At 41.9% G+C, this 16,838-nt stretch overlaps 1 protein-coding gene across 1 annotated transcript in view; it reads right to left on the bottom strand.

The window, feature by feature from the left end:
- The window catches only part of cachd1 (cache domain containing 1), an 89,272-nt gene that overhangs the window by 47,841 nt on the left and 24,593 nt on the right, over window positions 1–16,838 (bottom strand). Inside the window, exons 2-3 of the mRNA XM_030727472.1 lie at window positions 10,598–10,660; window positions 1,719–1,867 (exon numbers count right to left, since the gene is read on the bottom strand). Coding sequence (XP_030583332.1) covers window positions 1,719–1,867; window positions 10,598–10,660 — 212 coding nt within the window. The remainder of the gene's footprint in view (window positions 1–1,718; window positions 1,868–10,597; window positions 10,661–16,838) is intronic.

Genomic DNA, 16,838 nt, shown 5'->3' with positions numbered 1-16,838 from the left:
AATGATCACAGTAAAAACTTTCCGAGTGAAACCGCACGTTGTTGCTTTTACATTTCAGTTTGTGTTTGTATTAGATACCATGTGTTAAGCTGCATAGAAGAGCCAGGCTAGCCGTGCCCACTTCCAGTCTTAAGCTGTTCGCCTACAGGCTTTTGCTGTAGAGCACAACATACTGGGAAATACACAACACTGTCTTGCAGAGACTTCAGTAAGATTCTTGGATCCAGGACTGAGCAGCCAGTTAGGTTAGATAAGCATAAAGTCTGTAAACAGAAGCAACTATCTGCCACCAGTGCAACTAAAGCCCATTAAAGTACACATATGCCGTTTGTTGAGCAAGTACATAAAGGGAATTGTAGACGAGCTGCAGTTTGACTGGAGGTCATACGCCAAGACGATTTTTTATGCAACGAAACAAAGAAACCACATTTCCCAAAATGTCGGAATTCTTTTCTAGAAGTTCGAAGAAATGCCCTTTCATCAGTGAATAATTATTTTCCCACATTCAACAAAGAGCACCCACTAGTTTTAGATAAGGCATAAGCAGATATTTTATTAAACTGTGTATGCACCCAAATATATGAAAGCAACACATCTCTCTGCCCCCCCCCCCCCCCCCCCCCCCTCCCTGAGGTAGAGGCTTTGAAGTTAAGGATCTATCAGATTCAGCTTCAGTTTGGTATGTCCACTACCACCACCACCCCTTGTGAACACCTGCTGCATCATTCCATCATTCCAGCCCAGGTCTTGCATAATAAGGGAGCCCCCCCCAACGTCAGCCCCCACCCCTCTGCATCACAGGTGGACAGACAGGTGACCTTGCAGCCTGTGAAGTCTGCAGTGCAAAAACTTCAGAGAGCAGTAACTGGTAACGTCGGCTGATAAAGGGGAGGGAGATAGACACAAATGGAGAGAGAAGGGATGTGGGGAAGAGACAGCTGCTGCTCTGTAGATTAGAACTGAAAGCGGCACTCTCTCCCTCTTTCTCTGAGCTCGGCTTTGAACCGTGTTTTCCCCCCTGCTCAAGTCGATGATTGGCTGAAAATCTGGGTCTACTGTAGGCTGGGCCAATTTTAACCCATCTCCAGTATAGGACTTAAATCTGACATATTTAATCCAAAACTCTGGTTCAAATATATAGATGTAGGCATTTTACCCCTAATGTCTCTTCTTTATGCCATTTATGAACAGTAAAGAGAGCCCAACTGAAGATTTAATTTTTTTTGCTGTTATTTTATAGGCTCTGATGAATATGTGGTGAAGCTAAGACAGCCAAACGTCCATCTTTCTCTATAGACATCATTACTTGTGAAAAAAAACACAGCAAACTCCATGCCATCCTTGGCTCAAAGTCCCATAAAGCCTATTGTGGAGATGCAGTGCAGCAAAGGTAAAAGCAGCCTTTTGATTTGTTCCGTTGTACGGGGAGAGTTTAAAAGGCTGCCAAGTATCAGAGCATGACAACGCTGCGCAAGGCTGCAAATGATGTGATTTTAAACACGGCTGTAACTAATCCAAGGACGATCAAAACAAGGGAGGAATGGGGATTTGTGTGTGTAGTTGGCCCATAAAGTAATGCATAGAAAGTGGAGTGCAGGTGCTAACAGTGGGAGGTGGGTTTACAGGCACAGAGTAAACCTCCTGCAGAGATTTTGGTGTGCATATTACAAGAGACAGACAAAGAAAGAGAGAAAGACTGGGAAGAGAAAGCTACTCACTCCATCATCGACGCTGGTATGGAGCAGCAGTCTTGTGTCGCAGTAAGTGGAGAGGTGAGGTGGGCAGTGTATGAGGCTTCCACCACCTGTTTGTTCCTGTTCACCACATCCAGGTATCGGTTAAACTTCTCCCGAATCTTCTTGGCCAGCTGCACAAAGGAAAGAAAGATGGGTCAAAACCTAATGGTGACACATAAATGCCACTCCTACCAGCTACTTGGTCTGTATCATACCATCTGGCAATGACTTGCAGGGAGATGCAAGTTGTGTTTTGTTTACTGCAGTGCTGCACATTAACAGCATGTGTGTGTGTGTGTGTGTGTGTGTGTGTGTGTGTGTGTGTGTGTGTGTGTGTGTGGCCCAAACTTCCCACTTGCATCTGTATCTGGGACCAGATATTACACCAAAGAGGGGAATGCAGTTCAGGAGCATGGTGAGTAACTTTTACAAGTCTTTAAGAACTTTAAATGTGTGGTGTTAGAACAAGGAGAAAAATGAGTTTTCATCTGATAAAAATTCAGTCCCTTGTGTAAGCCACTTCATTTGTAACCACTTCTGTCCACACAGAGTGAACAGAGATAAGTTCAAAATCTTATTTATCAGCAGTAACCGTGATATCAGCTTAGGTAAAGGAATCATATACTGACAAAATCTGCCAGTGTTGTTTTACACAATGAGTGATAGTACACAACGCTTCATCTTCGTGGTATATGTGTTGTCTCCATGTTGTGACGTAAAAGCACATGAATCACCAGAATAAGCAATGTGCCGAAGAGGTTAACATTCACATCTCCTGCTCTCACAGTCTGTACACCTGTGAACATTTACCTGAAAAGGTTCAAATTCTCACTCATAACAGTTAGTTACTATAAGTAGAATAGTTAAATAGAATCTTCATGTCAAAACACTGATCTGAGAAAAACATACACGAGCAGGTGCGAAAACTTTCAATATTTAAATAGATAATCTTTGTATTTAACAGTTTATGGGAGGTCAGAACAGTTTACGTACATCAGCGTTTCCCCCCCTTTCTCTCTGCATCTTCTGCAGCTTCTTTCAGTCACCTCAGCTTTCTTCTCTGCCTTATGTTTTTAATATAAATAGAACAGAACAAGCACAGTTCTTGGGCACAAGCAAAGTAAACACTGTGGCGTGCGTCCTCGGGTTGACATGAAGCTCGCTCACTTTATTTAGCCTCATTTGTCTGGAAAATGCAAATATGTCAGCTCTGGTTGGAGGTGTGGCTGTACACTGTTATATAAACGTGGGACCATGTGACACCTCAAACAAAACGCGCCCACAACCCGCTGAATTCTGCACGCACCTGCGGAACTTGAGATCAAGTAAGCCCTTAAACACACATGCGTGCAGACATATACAACTTAGTATTCATAAAAGGAAGCTGAGCGATATCAAAGATGCACAGATCTCGAGCCGCATTAAGTGTGAAATTCCTCACTGTTAAAGGCACAACAGAATGATGGATGTCTAAGGCCCCAGAACACAAACACACTCCACTTCCACTAAGCACACTTTGCATCATTTAGTAAGAAAATCCACCTAAAAATACAACAGCCCTGTGGGAGATGCATGTAAATATTTATGGAAAAGAAAAGCTGCACCACACATGCTTTACTGGAATGCATTTTCTCTCACGTGTTGTGCAAGTACATCCCCCTTTTGGTGATGACTTTGTACAATCAACATCAAATGTTTTACTACATTAAACATTTAACATATGCATATAAGATCCCTAGAAGTTCCCAGCGAGTTAGAATTCTGTTTTAGGGTGTAATTTAGCTTGAAACAAATGCATGGAAACCAAGAGGCAGGAAGGAGAAACATGGGGTTTCCAGACAAAGGCAGCAACAGCAGCTAATTCAGCTGTGTTTACTGGAGCCCTCCGTGCTGCCCCCTGAACAAGCATACATTATACTTTTTCTTTGAAGGACTAGGTTCTGGTTGAGTACACAAATCACAGTGCTCTTTCAAAACAGGGATCCAGCTCTTTGGGGAAACTAATAACCAGTTCTGTAGCAGCCTCCTGGGGGACATTAATAACCAGCACACCAGCAGCTCTTCACAAGTGAGTCCTATTCTTGCCTTGAAAAGATGTTATGGGGGAATTGTGTGGAGCTGCCATCTAACTAATCTGAGGCAGGACATGTGTGTAATCTGTTATAAATCACCCTGTTAATTTGAAAACTGTCACACGATCCATTGGACTGTTCTAGATCTGTTTAAAAACTATTCCTTTATGTTTACTCTTTATTACTTTTAAATCTAAAATCTCTCAAAGAGGAATTGTTATGGCCATTTCAAAATTATCATTGCTGGACTTTTTTTTTTTTTTTTTTTTTTTTTTTTTTAAGTGGGTCCTTGTGCAGCCCTTCAGTTGATCCACTGAATGGAACAACCCATTTTTTGCTCTTCACCCTTTAAGGTCATCCATAAACTTTTTTTTCCTTTTCTGATTGGCTGCTCCTTGCAAACAGAAGGCTTGAACAGCAGGTGGCTGGGGGCTTCTGCATTCACAGCCAGCGCTGCGCCTGACCTTATTAAGGTTAAGGAAAATCATAATAGCCTCATTAAAAAGGAGAGGATTACAACTTGATACAATTTAGAGAAAAAAAAATCATTTATCCATGTGAGCACTTACATTCACTTTAAATTCATGCTTTTTGTTTTTTTACGGTTATTCTTAAAAACACTGTCTGGAGTTCACACATGACTTCTAGAGAAAACTGTAAGAACTAGGTCCGGACATTGCATGCCTCTTTTTTTTTTTTTAAATAAAAAAATAAAAATCATGCAGCACTGACAACAGGAGATTCTCCATTATAAACACATTCCAGCCTCACTATTGGAAATACTCCATGTGGCTAAGGCAAAGGTGGCACCTGGGTAGGGCATCCAGGAGTTAGGACACATGAGACACACACACACACACACACACACACTCCAGGGCTTTCAAATTATGCCAGCGGCAGACGCATTTTCCACCTACTCCACCACTCTGCGCCTTCTACTTTTTAATTTTCCTAAAAAAAAAAAATTTTTTTGTGCTGTCAGCGTCTCCATTTCCAGCGCCATGTGGACACACATGGCAATATTTACGTTCTTTCAATCTGAACCATTTGATTGGTTCACGACTGCCATGTGACTATTCATATAGTCTGCTGCCGTCATGGATTCGGTCTCGGTCATAAGGTGCCTCCTACTTTGGCATGCCCCCCCTGCTACTCCAAAACAATTTGAAAGCTCTGCACTCGCTGTGAATTCTCCTGATAGTAGCACGTGCTGTTCTCATGTAGACTCATCTGGACATTTAGAACTTGTACTTGTAGGCTGTCAGGGTAAAGACAGCCTACATCACTGAGGATGACTTGAGATGTTTGGTTGTTGAACTTGCACTGTATATAAATATAAGGTAACTGTGGCTTTTGGTCCCTGTTACACTGGTGGATACTTGTGATAAAACTGCTGTGAGTTAAAAGCTCAGGATTAAGACTGATCTAACCTCTCAGCTTCAGTTCTTGGATGCATGATATTGAAGAATGGGGATATGGTGGATGTGCCATCTTGGGCACACAGCTCTGGCTAAGAGCACATCCACCTGGCATTCAAACCTTTTGCTAATGAGGAGCACCCAATCAGAAGAAAGCTGAATTATGGCTCAGTCTCACTAGAGTTTAAAAAAAAAAAAATCGTATGGCAACTTCCTTGTGACTTTGGTGACCGAGTGCAAACAGCTGCAGCGAGTCACCCATAGGTTGAGCACGCAGCACCCTCAACCTCTCACTTTCATTCACAAAGCAACTACACAGGTCACCTGGTGGCATGCAACCCTTCTCCAAACAATTGCGTTGACAGACTTCAATCTCTCAAAATTGGTGAAGTTTTGCAAATAATTGTCAACAGGTTGTAGTCAGTCTGTACCAATGAGCACAACTCACTTGTGACACTTCTCTTTACAACTCAGCTGGTCTCCAGCTGCTTGCGTTGTGGTTATATTTCCTATATTAAAGCAAGGTTGCCAACCACCTATGTCATTTTTGCTGATACAGTCAGTCACATTTTGCGATCGCTGTCCTGCAGCAACAGTGTCACTATTTGGCAATAGATTTCTGCTTTTCCCATTTATCACAGTTAATCACCCTGTTACTACAAACAGATTACAAGCAACTGCAAACATGACCCCATTCAGCTGCAAACTGATAGCAGACTGATAGCAAGATGACTTTTGCCTCATTGCTGTTATGATGGACTGAAGCCACTTTTGCAAACCTAGTCACAGTCTTCAAATCACTCACAATGTACATGATCACAATAATTGTGGCTGTGCCACAGTTTCCCCTGGTGTTACTGTAGAATTAAAGGAAGGGGGAAGGGATCTAAGATGACTCGTTTCATCAATGGATGAATTGAGAGACCTTGACAAACAAGGACCATTTTGAACTGTTCTGGAGAATGCAAAGGCAGCCAGCCATTTTCTTCTGCTTATCCTTTTCAGGATTGCAGGGAGGCTGGAACCTATTCCAGCTGCCACAGGGAGAGAGGCAAGCCACACCCTGGACAGGTCACCAGCCTGTCACAGGGCTAACACAGAGAGACAAACATTCATACCTATGGCCAATTTGGAATCATCAGTTAATCTAACCCCACTAACTGCATGTCTTTGGACTGTGGGAAGAAACCGGAGTACCTGGAGAGAACCCACACAAACACAGGAAGAACATGCAAACATCATACAGATGATGGATTTGAACACAGGACCTCCTTGCTCTGAGGCAACAGTGCTAACCATTATGCTATGCTAGTAGTCCAGCTATTAAGTAATTCTTATATTTATTTGGTTTGTCAAAACATTTGCTTCAAAAATATAAGCTTTCTTAAAATAAATGGAATCTATTATACATTAATATTAATCTTAAAAGCTTATTATTCTAACTTGTGGTGATATACTGAGACAGAATTTTTTTTTAAAAATGCCTCACTGTCCAAAACCTTATAGATCTGACTATATAAAAAAGGGTAAAATTCTCTGCAACAGTATACAGTTTACTCAGCTGAATATGAAGTGGGGGTGAAATCATTTTTAAGAAAATCCAGTGTTGATTAAGAGAAAAGGGGTACACAAACTAACAAACTAACACAAATGTAAACTAATTTTTTGTTAGATTAAAAAGTAACAAAATCTTCAAATAACTTGTTACTAATTTCGTATTACATGCAAATTTAAAGGAAAAGAAATGGTATTCTGAATACTTTCCAAAGTCATTGTGAATCACCTCAGCCTTGTTTAATACAAAAAAGGCTTATTTCCACAGTAAGTGGACCCCCTTTGTTCTCACCCCATAATTACAGCTGCCTGCAAAATAGCTGAGATTGAAGCCAAGAAAAGGGAAATATACCACGACCCACTGACCACTTGTACGTCTAATCAGCTGGCTGCTATTCCTACTATGGTTTTAACAGGGGCCTGAGGCACAGCCCACAATTATTGCCCTTCCACCGCAAGGAACATGCATACCAAGACACTCGCATATCAATTCACACAGGGACAAGAATTTAAATACACAAATGATGTAGCCCCCCCCCCCCCCCCCCCCCCCCCCCCCCCCCCCCCCCCCCCACCCACCACACACACAGAGCGAGAGAGAGTTCTGTCCATGCCAATCAGCTGAAATGAACTTTGCAAGAAAAGGAAAAATAGGCCGGTGTTCAGCTAAGAAATGTTTGTGTAGATGGGGGAGGGAGAGTCGCACAGAAACCGAAGCTCAAGTTTTAACACAGCGACTTAAAAGAAACCAGAACCTTCTAGCTGTGCAAGTTCAAGCTTATGTTACAGTCTGGCCCAGTGCAGCCAAAACCAACCTGTGCTCTGCAGATTAACCACACTCTCCAAAACACATGGCTCCTGTCTCCCATCTCTGACCCAACCAACCAGCATGTAGGGTTTGCAGCACTCAGTGGGGCTGGTTGGGCCACAGAGTGGAACGGGTGTTCCTTTAAGTATTGTGTTGGACTTAATGAGGTTTGCTAGCCAGCCTTCAACCACAGTCGCTGGCAGTGGCGTTTATGGCGAACCAAAACTTACTCTGGAATGCAAGGGTACAGGACTTAGTAAAAGCTGGATGCAGGTCTAATCTGTAAACCTCAACCATTATGTACAAACTTTACAGTGCATGCGTCACCTCTCCTTGGATAAACGAATCTCTCATAAAAGACTTGTTGCCTATAATGAGGGTCAGAAGTTTTCCTGAGCTTTTACACTGCTGAATCGTTCATTCTTGACATGACGACGTACCTATTCAGCAGAAAGTGAAATTTAGAAAGTGCATTTTAATGCATGGTTAATAGGTCGACTGAAACATTCCTCTTGTGGTAAGGTGCGTGGTAAACTTTCACATTCAACTTGCCATTGCAACTTTTAAAGAACAATGACCAAGTTGCTCATTCAGATATCGGGCCAACAATTTCGGTTGCCATCAGATTAACCAAAAGCAGTCCAAGTCTGCAACGGGCTCATGACAGGACTAAATACTACAACTTATTACAACATACTATAAATACCATCTGATATCAAGCTAAGATTGCTTACTTAAGTTAATCTTCATATGCCAACAAAAATGTAATTTAAAAAAAAAAAAAATGTAGAACTATAGCAGCAAACCTATAAAATATTATCATTTCACACCTGAAATATGAGGGAATAATCCAAACCTAATTTCTGACTTCAGTGGAATCATTTCCAGCTGTCCTTTTACTTTCATTTCTTAAATGTCACCACGTGAAAAGGGCTCTGCCTGGGCTGAGTGACAACTCCAATGCTGTCATGAAGCCAGAGTGGCTCACTGAACGCCTTCAACTATCTTATGTAGTGTGCACACACATTACCTGTTTTTGATCAGACATGCAGATCTTGTTTAAGGTCATGAATATAGATTGCACTTTTTTTAGGGCTCTGGTTCCCATTCATTTTCCTCCATTGATGTGCCAGAAAATCCTCAGTGCTTCATTCCTCACTGCAGTCACCGCTCTCAGTGTCTGAAATTTGGTATTCACTATGCGGCCTGATGTTTGCAATACCGTTTATCATATAAAAACTTTTTATATAATTCTGTTTTGTTTTTACCAAATACACATAAATACACAAACACTGAATAAACATTCATCCATATGAAAAAACAAGAGATCCCTTAGGTTTTAAATGTATAGGGCAACTAGAATAAAATTTTAAAAAATGAAATCTCTCCAGGTGGAGACACAAATCCCTTTGGGGTTGTCTCAGGAAGGGCATCTGGTGTAAAAATGTGCCAAATCAAAACATGCAGAGCTACCCACTGTGGTTACCGTCTTATGAATAACGGAGCAGCCGAGAGCAGCTTTTAGGGCGAATAGAAAAATGTGTCATTGCTCTGTTAAAACAATTTAGGCTCCTATTAATGCAGCGTCTGCCACATCTGGCAGAGGATAAAACATTAATGGCTGCCAGCATTTTTAATTAATGACAACCTCTCTGACAGCATGTGTTAAACATGGAGAATACACTCATAGGACAGACTAAAAGAGACAGACAGCAAGAGGGAGAACCTGTGTCATTAGAAAGGGACATAGATCTGTGTGCCTCTCTAAATAATACATTTCCAGAGGAGAAACTCAAAGATGTTAGAGGGGTTCTCTCTGCTTTTGCCTTCTTGTCTTTCTTCTCCCTCTCCCTGCCCTCTCTTCCTCTGTAGATACCCTCCTAATTGAGCCCTACCTTGGCTCGAGGACACAGACACACACAACTGTGCCAGAGCTGTCATCTGGATTAGCTGGCGCCTGGCTCAAAGGGGTTATGGTGAGAATTTTTGGGCACTCTCTAGGCTGGTCATAGAAATACAGCGGCTACATATGGACCCAAAATGAGCACCTTTACTCTGGGATCGCTGCTTATTATAGCACACCCACACACGACGCAAGCTGGAAAGCTAAGGTTTATTGTTTTAGTTGGACTTTCTTTGAATAGAAAGGTTGAAATTGTGCATCTGAAATTAGCGACACGTACATTAGAGGTTACCATGACTTTCTTTCATAAGAAACACTCAAAGCTGAGCGATCGCTATTTGTTTGCAAGTTATTTAGGATGACAGCTTTTCTGTAGAGAGGAGAAACAACAGTGCTTTAAGGCCAATTTTAGCTGCCTCTGGAATTGTAAATACCCGCAAGGTGAGACACTATATTTCACAAACGCATGCATGAGATGACACAGATGGGTAACACCAGTGCAGAGACAGAAATATAGTCGCAGGAGAAATGCAAACAAACATCAACCTGTCTGTTCTTGCTGGTGGCTGTTTACCAGTCTGGTGTTTACTGTCACTCTTCCAAGATCCCTCATGCAGCAGGTAAAACACACACACACACCGCCACGATCATGCCTGACGTGATGCAGGACACCAGAGATTCTCTGCATACATTTTTAAATCTACAGCCAAAACGACTCTTGGATTGGGGGGGTCATTTTTAAACAAATCACTCATTTCCCAGCTGTGCACTGTTCATTTTTTGTTGAATTTTTAATTTTTATTCTGACTGAAAGAGCTCTGCGCTCACACTCTGCGGGGTGGGGGGTGGGGGGGGGGGGGGCAGACAAGTGGAAAACCAGGCAGAGAACTTCAAAGCCAATGAGACAGCAGCCATAGAATTTTAATACACCCCCTTTTTTCCTCTGATGGCTGGTATATGTGTTCAGTGCTGCTGGGCTCAACTCTGCACATGACAGGCACCATCAGTGGCACATGCACACACAGACAGGAAGGCGCGTGCGCGCACACACACACACACACACACACACACACATACACATGATAGCAGAAGCTTTTGTTACTCACCTGCTGCACTTCTGTCTCTCCGTTTGATGTCTTCTCGGTGTACACAAATGAGCTGAAAATCCTCTGTAAAGAGAGGGAACCAAGCAGAGACAGTGAAGTTAGATCAGGAGGACCAAAATCTTGCTGACTCAAAAATCCATCACCTAAAGACCATTTCATGTATAAAAAGACTTTCAGACTCGTGATTATAAGTGCGGTATTCACACCTTTTTATTTACACACTCGCATTTCTGAGGAAACCAGTCAAACTAAGCCCTTTTCTCGTTATATGCCAGTCATGCCAATTAACCCGCCAGCTCTAATGAAGCTGCTGCAGCGGCTGGCTGCAGATCTAAATGTGTCCAAATGTATCCGTCTTAACCCCATTCCCTTTCATTATTTTTAAACATATCTTCAAATTACACTGATGTAATGCAGTTACTCTGTTTGGCTCTTTGTGTTTTAAACTGAAATCAAGGAAAAAAATTCTAAAGCAGAAATATACAAAAAATAACCCTAACCCAAAAAACAAAAGCAATGTGAGAGATTTTTCTAGGGCCAGATACTTCTGATTTGACGAGCACAGTTGCAGCTAAGAATAGTCACATTCCATTCAGGTTTTAGTTCCTGGGCTCTGGCAGTCTACTGCATATTTTGGCTCCTTGGCTCATGTAAGTATGTTGAAAGCATCATTAATATTACTGCTTAGAGCTATGCAACACCTACAGTTGAATGTGTGGGAAGCTATTTGGGGGGCTTCCCATTGTTGAAAGATGATGCTGTGTAACTACAGTCAATTAATAGTGTCCAAACTATCTTCACCAAATCCAGGGATGGGAATGGGCATTGGTGGAGGGGGGGCTACTACAAAAACACTGACAGTAGTGCTGATGGATTTCTCTGCTCAGACAAGTGCATCTGGAGCCATTTTATTAGCGGCCCAGAGAGAATGATAAACCTGACTATCTGCCAAAACAACCTCAGACAGCACAGTCCTGTCAACTACATCAGTCTCTTAGTTAGGAGGGGGAAATGCTTCCCTAAGTCTAGGAGTCAGCTGTAGCATAAAATGAAGGGTTTTATGAGCCTGAATCACAAGATGATGTTAAATTTCCCCCTTCGCCTTCCAGGCCAAAACATTTTAACAGGTCCTGATTTATATTGTTAAGCTGAGAGGATGTGGAGCGGTGCATTAGGGCATGGAGAAAATGAGTCCGGCTGTGACCTCAGCACTCAGAGAACCCCAGAAAAACATTTTAAAGAGCCGCCTAAATACGAACCCGCTCTGACACACAAACACACACCGACACGCAGACATTTTTTCAGATGGTCTCTCGAGTCTCGTATATTCTCTCTCTTTCTCCGACTTATTTACACATACACACTTGTTAAACACAGGCAGCGGTGCCGTGTGTCAGCTACAAACACAGTACAACTAATGTTTGTGTTGAGGCAGCAGGCGGGCAGGTGTTTCACGGTAAGCTGCCCCACCGCACACAGAGCCTTAAATTGTCTGGTTTCTACACTGCAACCATTTCCTGATGCCTGTCCACACCTTTTGTCAGACACATTCCAGAGGACACCAATTACCCAGAATGCACCTTAAATAAACTAACCTGGAGCCGAATTACTAAGTGCTTATGCCAGAGCTAGACTTTCCCACTTTTCAAAGTATATCTCGTGGCAAAGTTACAGCAGTTTCAAAGAGTTTAAGCTTTAAGATACTTTATCCTTGTAGATATTGTGCTTTGACATCAGAGGACCCTTTCCTTTACACTGTATAGACAAAATCTACACAATACACCCATAGGAGCTTCTTATGGCATCCCATTCTAAACTGAGTACCCCCTTTGCAACTAGAACAGCTTCTGTCCTTCTGGGAAGATTTCGGAGCATGTCTGTGGAAATTTTTTGCAGAAGAGCATTTGTAAGGTCAGAAACTGACGCTGGATACTCACGATCTGGGGCAAAGTTACGCCAGAACAGAAATCATTCCCACAAAGTTGGAAGCATTAAGATTTTTCTTCACTTGAACTAAGAGGCCCAGGAAGTAGAGCTACACCTTATGATATTTATTTATTCAGACTTTTTCCATTTATTAACCATCTGCATCATAATTCACCAAATAATGTTCACATACCAATTTCACAGAACCCTATGTCAATAAATGTCAGAAACATGTACAGTATAAACCATGGATGTAGCTTCCTGGTTGGCAAAATGAAGACAATGCAAAAGGGCCTAAAAAACACACATTGACAATGACTTGTCAATCACTGTTAGCCAATCAGATTACAGGATTGGGGTGCTCTGATGCTTATGTACAAGTAAAGAGTGCTGGATGCAAGAACGCCAAGAGGCTTGTGTAGCATTTTCCCACTTTCCACCACTACCCAAGAGCCTTTTTTTTTTTTTTTTTTCCTTTGGATGTATTTATATCCCCCACCTCCAGCATGAGTTAACTTTACTTCATCAGCATCGCACCTTCTAAGATCCCATCACAAGGACGTGTTTTGTTTGCCCATTATTCCAAAACCCAAAGGACACTTTACACTAAAAGACAGCACAAATCCACAAACAGATAATCACATTTCTGGAGATACAATAACCGATTAATCAACAAATATTTGCCGCTCTAACTGGAAAATAGTGTAATCGAATAAAAGGACAAATATAGTGCCAGGCAGTGGTGGAGACAAACAAACAGATGCAACTGTTCACTGAAACCTCTGTGCAGTGCTCTCTACTGATTCATAATTAGTCTATTCAGCTTACACTCGTGTAGATCAAGTATGAAATGAAATTTCTGACAATTCAATTATGTCTAATATGGCCTCTGAACACAGGCTGGAATAAACACAATCTTCAACAAAACTTTACAAAGTCCTCATTTTGTTGTATCTAAATGAGAGTCAGTAGTCCTTGTTTTTATGGACTGTTGTGCAGATTCATTTCATTTCACAGGCCACGTGACTAACACACAAACAGTTTAATTATGTTATTACAGCACACACATGCACACAGCTGCATATTTCACTACTGAGTTTTTTGTGAAGTAAAACCAAGCCCAGACAGTCTACAGTTCCACACCCTTCTTGGTGGGAAAAAAAAAAAAAAAAAAAGCAGGTCCAATATGTGGAACTGTCAAATAAACACGACCAAGTACACACAAACAGAGCTGCCGCCACTTAGCAGGAATCATGCGCTTTTAAAACTTAAGACTACAATAACAGAAGAGAAGGAGAATGGGGAAGAAGTCGGCACTGTGAAGGGGAACTGCATTTTTCCATTTAGCCAGCAATCTTGAAAAATAGCGAACAAATCCTGAAGAGAGCAAAGCCGCCGCTGTTGATTAGCCACAGGTTAGCCAGCTTTCCCCCCACTGCCTGGAGTGTTTGTTGTTAGAGCTGCTTTGCGGTTTTCACAGCTATGGAGCAGCTGGGGAGGAATGCTCAGCTCTGAAACCTGAGACGCCTGAGGCTGCTTGGGCCACCATGGTCTTGTGACCCATAATCAAATACTCGCACATACGCAGGCACATGCACAAAGCTGCAGTGCCAGGGGACACTCGGGGCTTCCCGAGTACACCTCACTGCTTATTTCTGTTGGGTAAACCTCTGTATGATGAAAAAAGATAAATTACAGAGATCAGAAAATGACACAAATGCACATTTTGTGTGTGTAACACACAAGTGGGAGTTTAAACGAGACCCTTTTCAAACAGCAGAGCATTCTGGTAGAGACTAAGTTAGTTTGCAGTGCTTGGGAATAATAATATTTTTGTAATGACTTAATAACCACAAAAGTCAAAAGTAGCACCCTGGCTCTAAATGGGAAGACATGCATTCCAACGACTTGTGCGCTGATTGCAGAACACCAGTCTTTGTCTCATTAGACCAGTTTTTAAAGCCATCCACCTTTGGGGTTAATCCTAGCCACAGTTGAGTGGTTCGCAGGAATGGCCAAACCTTTAGTGGAAACTCAAACAAGTGAGTTACACAACTAAATACGAGAATGTGATCGTTTTTCAGAGCTGTGGTACATTTGGTGTGGAGATTCATGTTTGTTGAGATACACAGGGAGAAGATTTGGCTTCTCCCTGTGTATCTCAAACACTTTCTCAGCCATATTTAGACCTCTAACTCACCCTGCCACCTTCACAGCTGTAGGAAGAGAGAAGGATCTACGAGTGTGCGGACTTGAAAAGCACAACTTTTTGCAGTCCGTTATCTTTCTGTTTCTCCTTAACTTTGCCATCCTCTTTTCACCCATTTCACATCAACAGTTAAACTGCAGGAACCATATGTATCCATTTAATTAGCTCTACCACTTCAGCTCCTCGGTCAAGCCCTCTAGGAAATGCCATAAACTACCCTAAGAGGCTCTTCTTATTTAAAGTGACTCTTTTGTTCCCAGCAGTACAGGGAAGAAAATCCAGACAGATGACTGATGACACTAACCACAGGATGAAGATACAGAGAGGTTTTTTGTTTTTTTTTAAGGGAAATGTAGCCGTAAAGAAAAACAGGGATCAGACGGCAGAGAATAAAGACATGATGGCAAAAAAAAAGAGGAAGATAAGAAAAATTATGTGTAGAACTGGGAATGCACATATTAGAAATTCATCAATCTTCAAAGGCCAGAGCGGAGCCAAGAGCCACGCCAATTTGGAAATGCACTAGGAAGCCTGCACTCAAAAAGGTACACACCCCCACACACACACATTAATCCTGTCTTTGGGGCTCCAGTGGTCCATGGTCCATCGGTGAACACACTAAAGGGCAAACTGGGAGCATCCGTGAGACACAAATTCATATTCACCATGTACCAGCTAAAACATACAAGTATGACTGCTATGAAAACAAAAACCTGCAGAGTGCCTTTGTGCACATGTGTAGCTTCACTTACTGTAAGAAATCTCTATGACTGTGAAGGTCACATTCTCTCTCTCTCACACTCACACACACACTATTTAAATCCACACATTAGGCTGCAGTGTAGATGTTTTGGAGCTTTGGGGCCTGAGAGACTGGTTTCCATACAACTGACAGATAAAGGCTTAATATTAAAGCACAAGGGACAGCAACTGCTTCTTCCTCCATGCTGCTGGTATACAGCTTCTCTCCTTTCCTCCCTCCCTTGCTTCCTCGCTGCCCCCAGCCAGCTATCCGCTCATGGCACTAGAGAGGGCTGGAAGCCAAGGATGCAGCATTAGAGTTTCTCCTCTGGTGTGTGTGTGTGTGTTTATATATGTGTGCGTATACGTGTTTATTTTCCCCCAGACCCTTGCCATGTCTTTATCCCCAACCTCGCCTGCCATCTTGATTTTTTTTTTTTTTTCACTGAATGCAACAAAGTCAGGAAATAGGCAACTGGGAGAGAAAAAGCAAGGAAGAGAGAGAGATTTTTGTGTTTTCCCCAAGGAAGCCAAAAAAGGCTGAAATAATTACACCTGCAGTTTACAGCTCCTCAACTCCCAGGCCAGAAGAACAGAAGAAAAAAAAAAGCCTAAGGATGTATTCATTTTCTATGGGGATGAACCTAGAGCACAAGCAGGAATGTTTTACAGAACGAAGGTCTTTTCAATTATAACTATGTGCAGTTCAGTTAGAAGCCAAATATCAAATGCACTTCTTTAGTGCTTTAAGGAAATAAAGGCAGGGTTTTTTTTTTGTTTTGTTTTGTTAGTCTTTATTTATTCAAATCAGTAAAATAAATAAATGCAATTAGAATGGAAATTTTCTTATGATTGCACCATTCAACTGCAAGGAATTCACAATATTTACACAATCACCACCATTAAAAGAATATTTCTTGACACACTTGCCTCTTAAACTACAGCCAGTTCACTCCAATCCAGTTCCTATAAGGAGATACTGATCAATAAGGTCGCAGCGATGGGTGTAGCAATGGGGATGTTTACAAGGATGACTTCCCCGGAGGTTTGTGCAGTTATCACTAACTCTTCAGTTCAGGTAGTTAACAGCCAATGACAACATCAAGGTAGCGTGGGAAAGTGTGTTTGGCGCCTTGTTTTTTTTTTTAAGCCTGTCAAAAGATCTGGTTTTTGTTACTCTTTGGATGCATTTCTCTGTTTAAAAAAAAAGTCACAGTTTGAATGCTAAAAGGGAGAAAAGACAAAACATAAGCAAATACTATTTAGACATTCACCACATTCAAAAAGATCTCCATAATTTAAAGCTTGTTTTAACATGCAAGGCATGGCGGATCACTTCTGCCCAGGCATCCAACGCTTCAGTTT

The sequence above is a fragment of the Archocentrus centrarchus genome, chromosome 4 (genome assembly GCF_007364275.1).
Source record: "Archocentrus centrarchus isolate MPI-CPG fArcCen1 chromosome 4, fArcCen1, whole genome shotgun sequence".
Classification (NCBI taxonomy): Eukaryota; Metazoa; Chordata; class Actinopteri; order Cichliformes; family Cichlidae; genus Archocentrus; species Archocentrus centrarchus.
The sequence above is the reverse complement of the archived record's forward strand: the minus strand, read 5'-3'. Positions and strand labels throughout refer to the sequence as shown.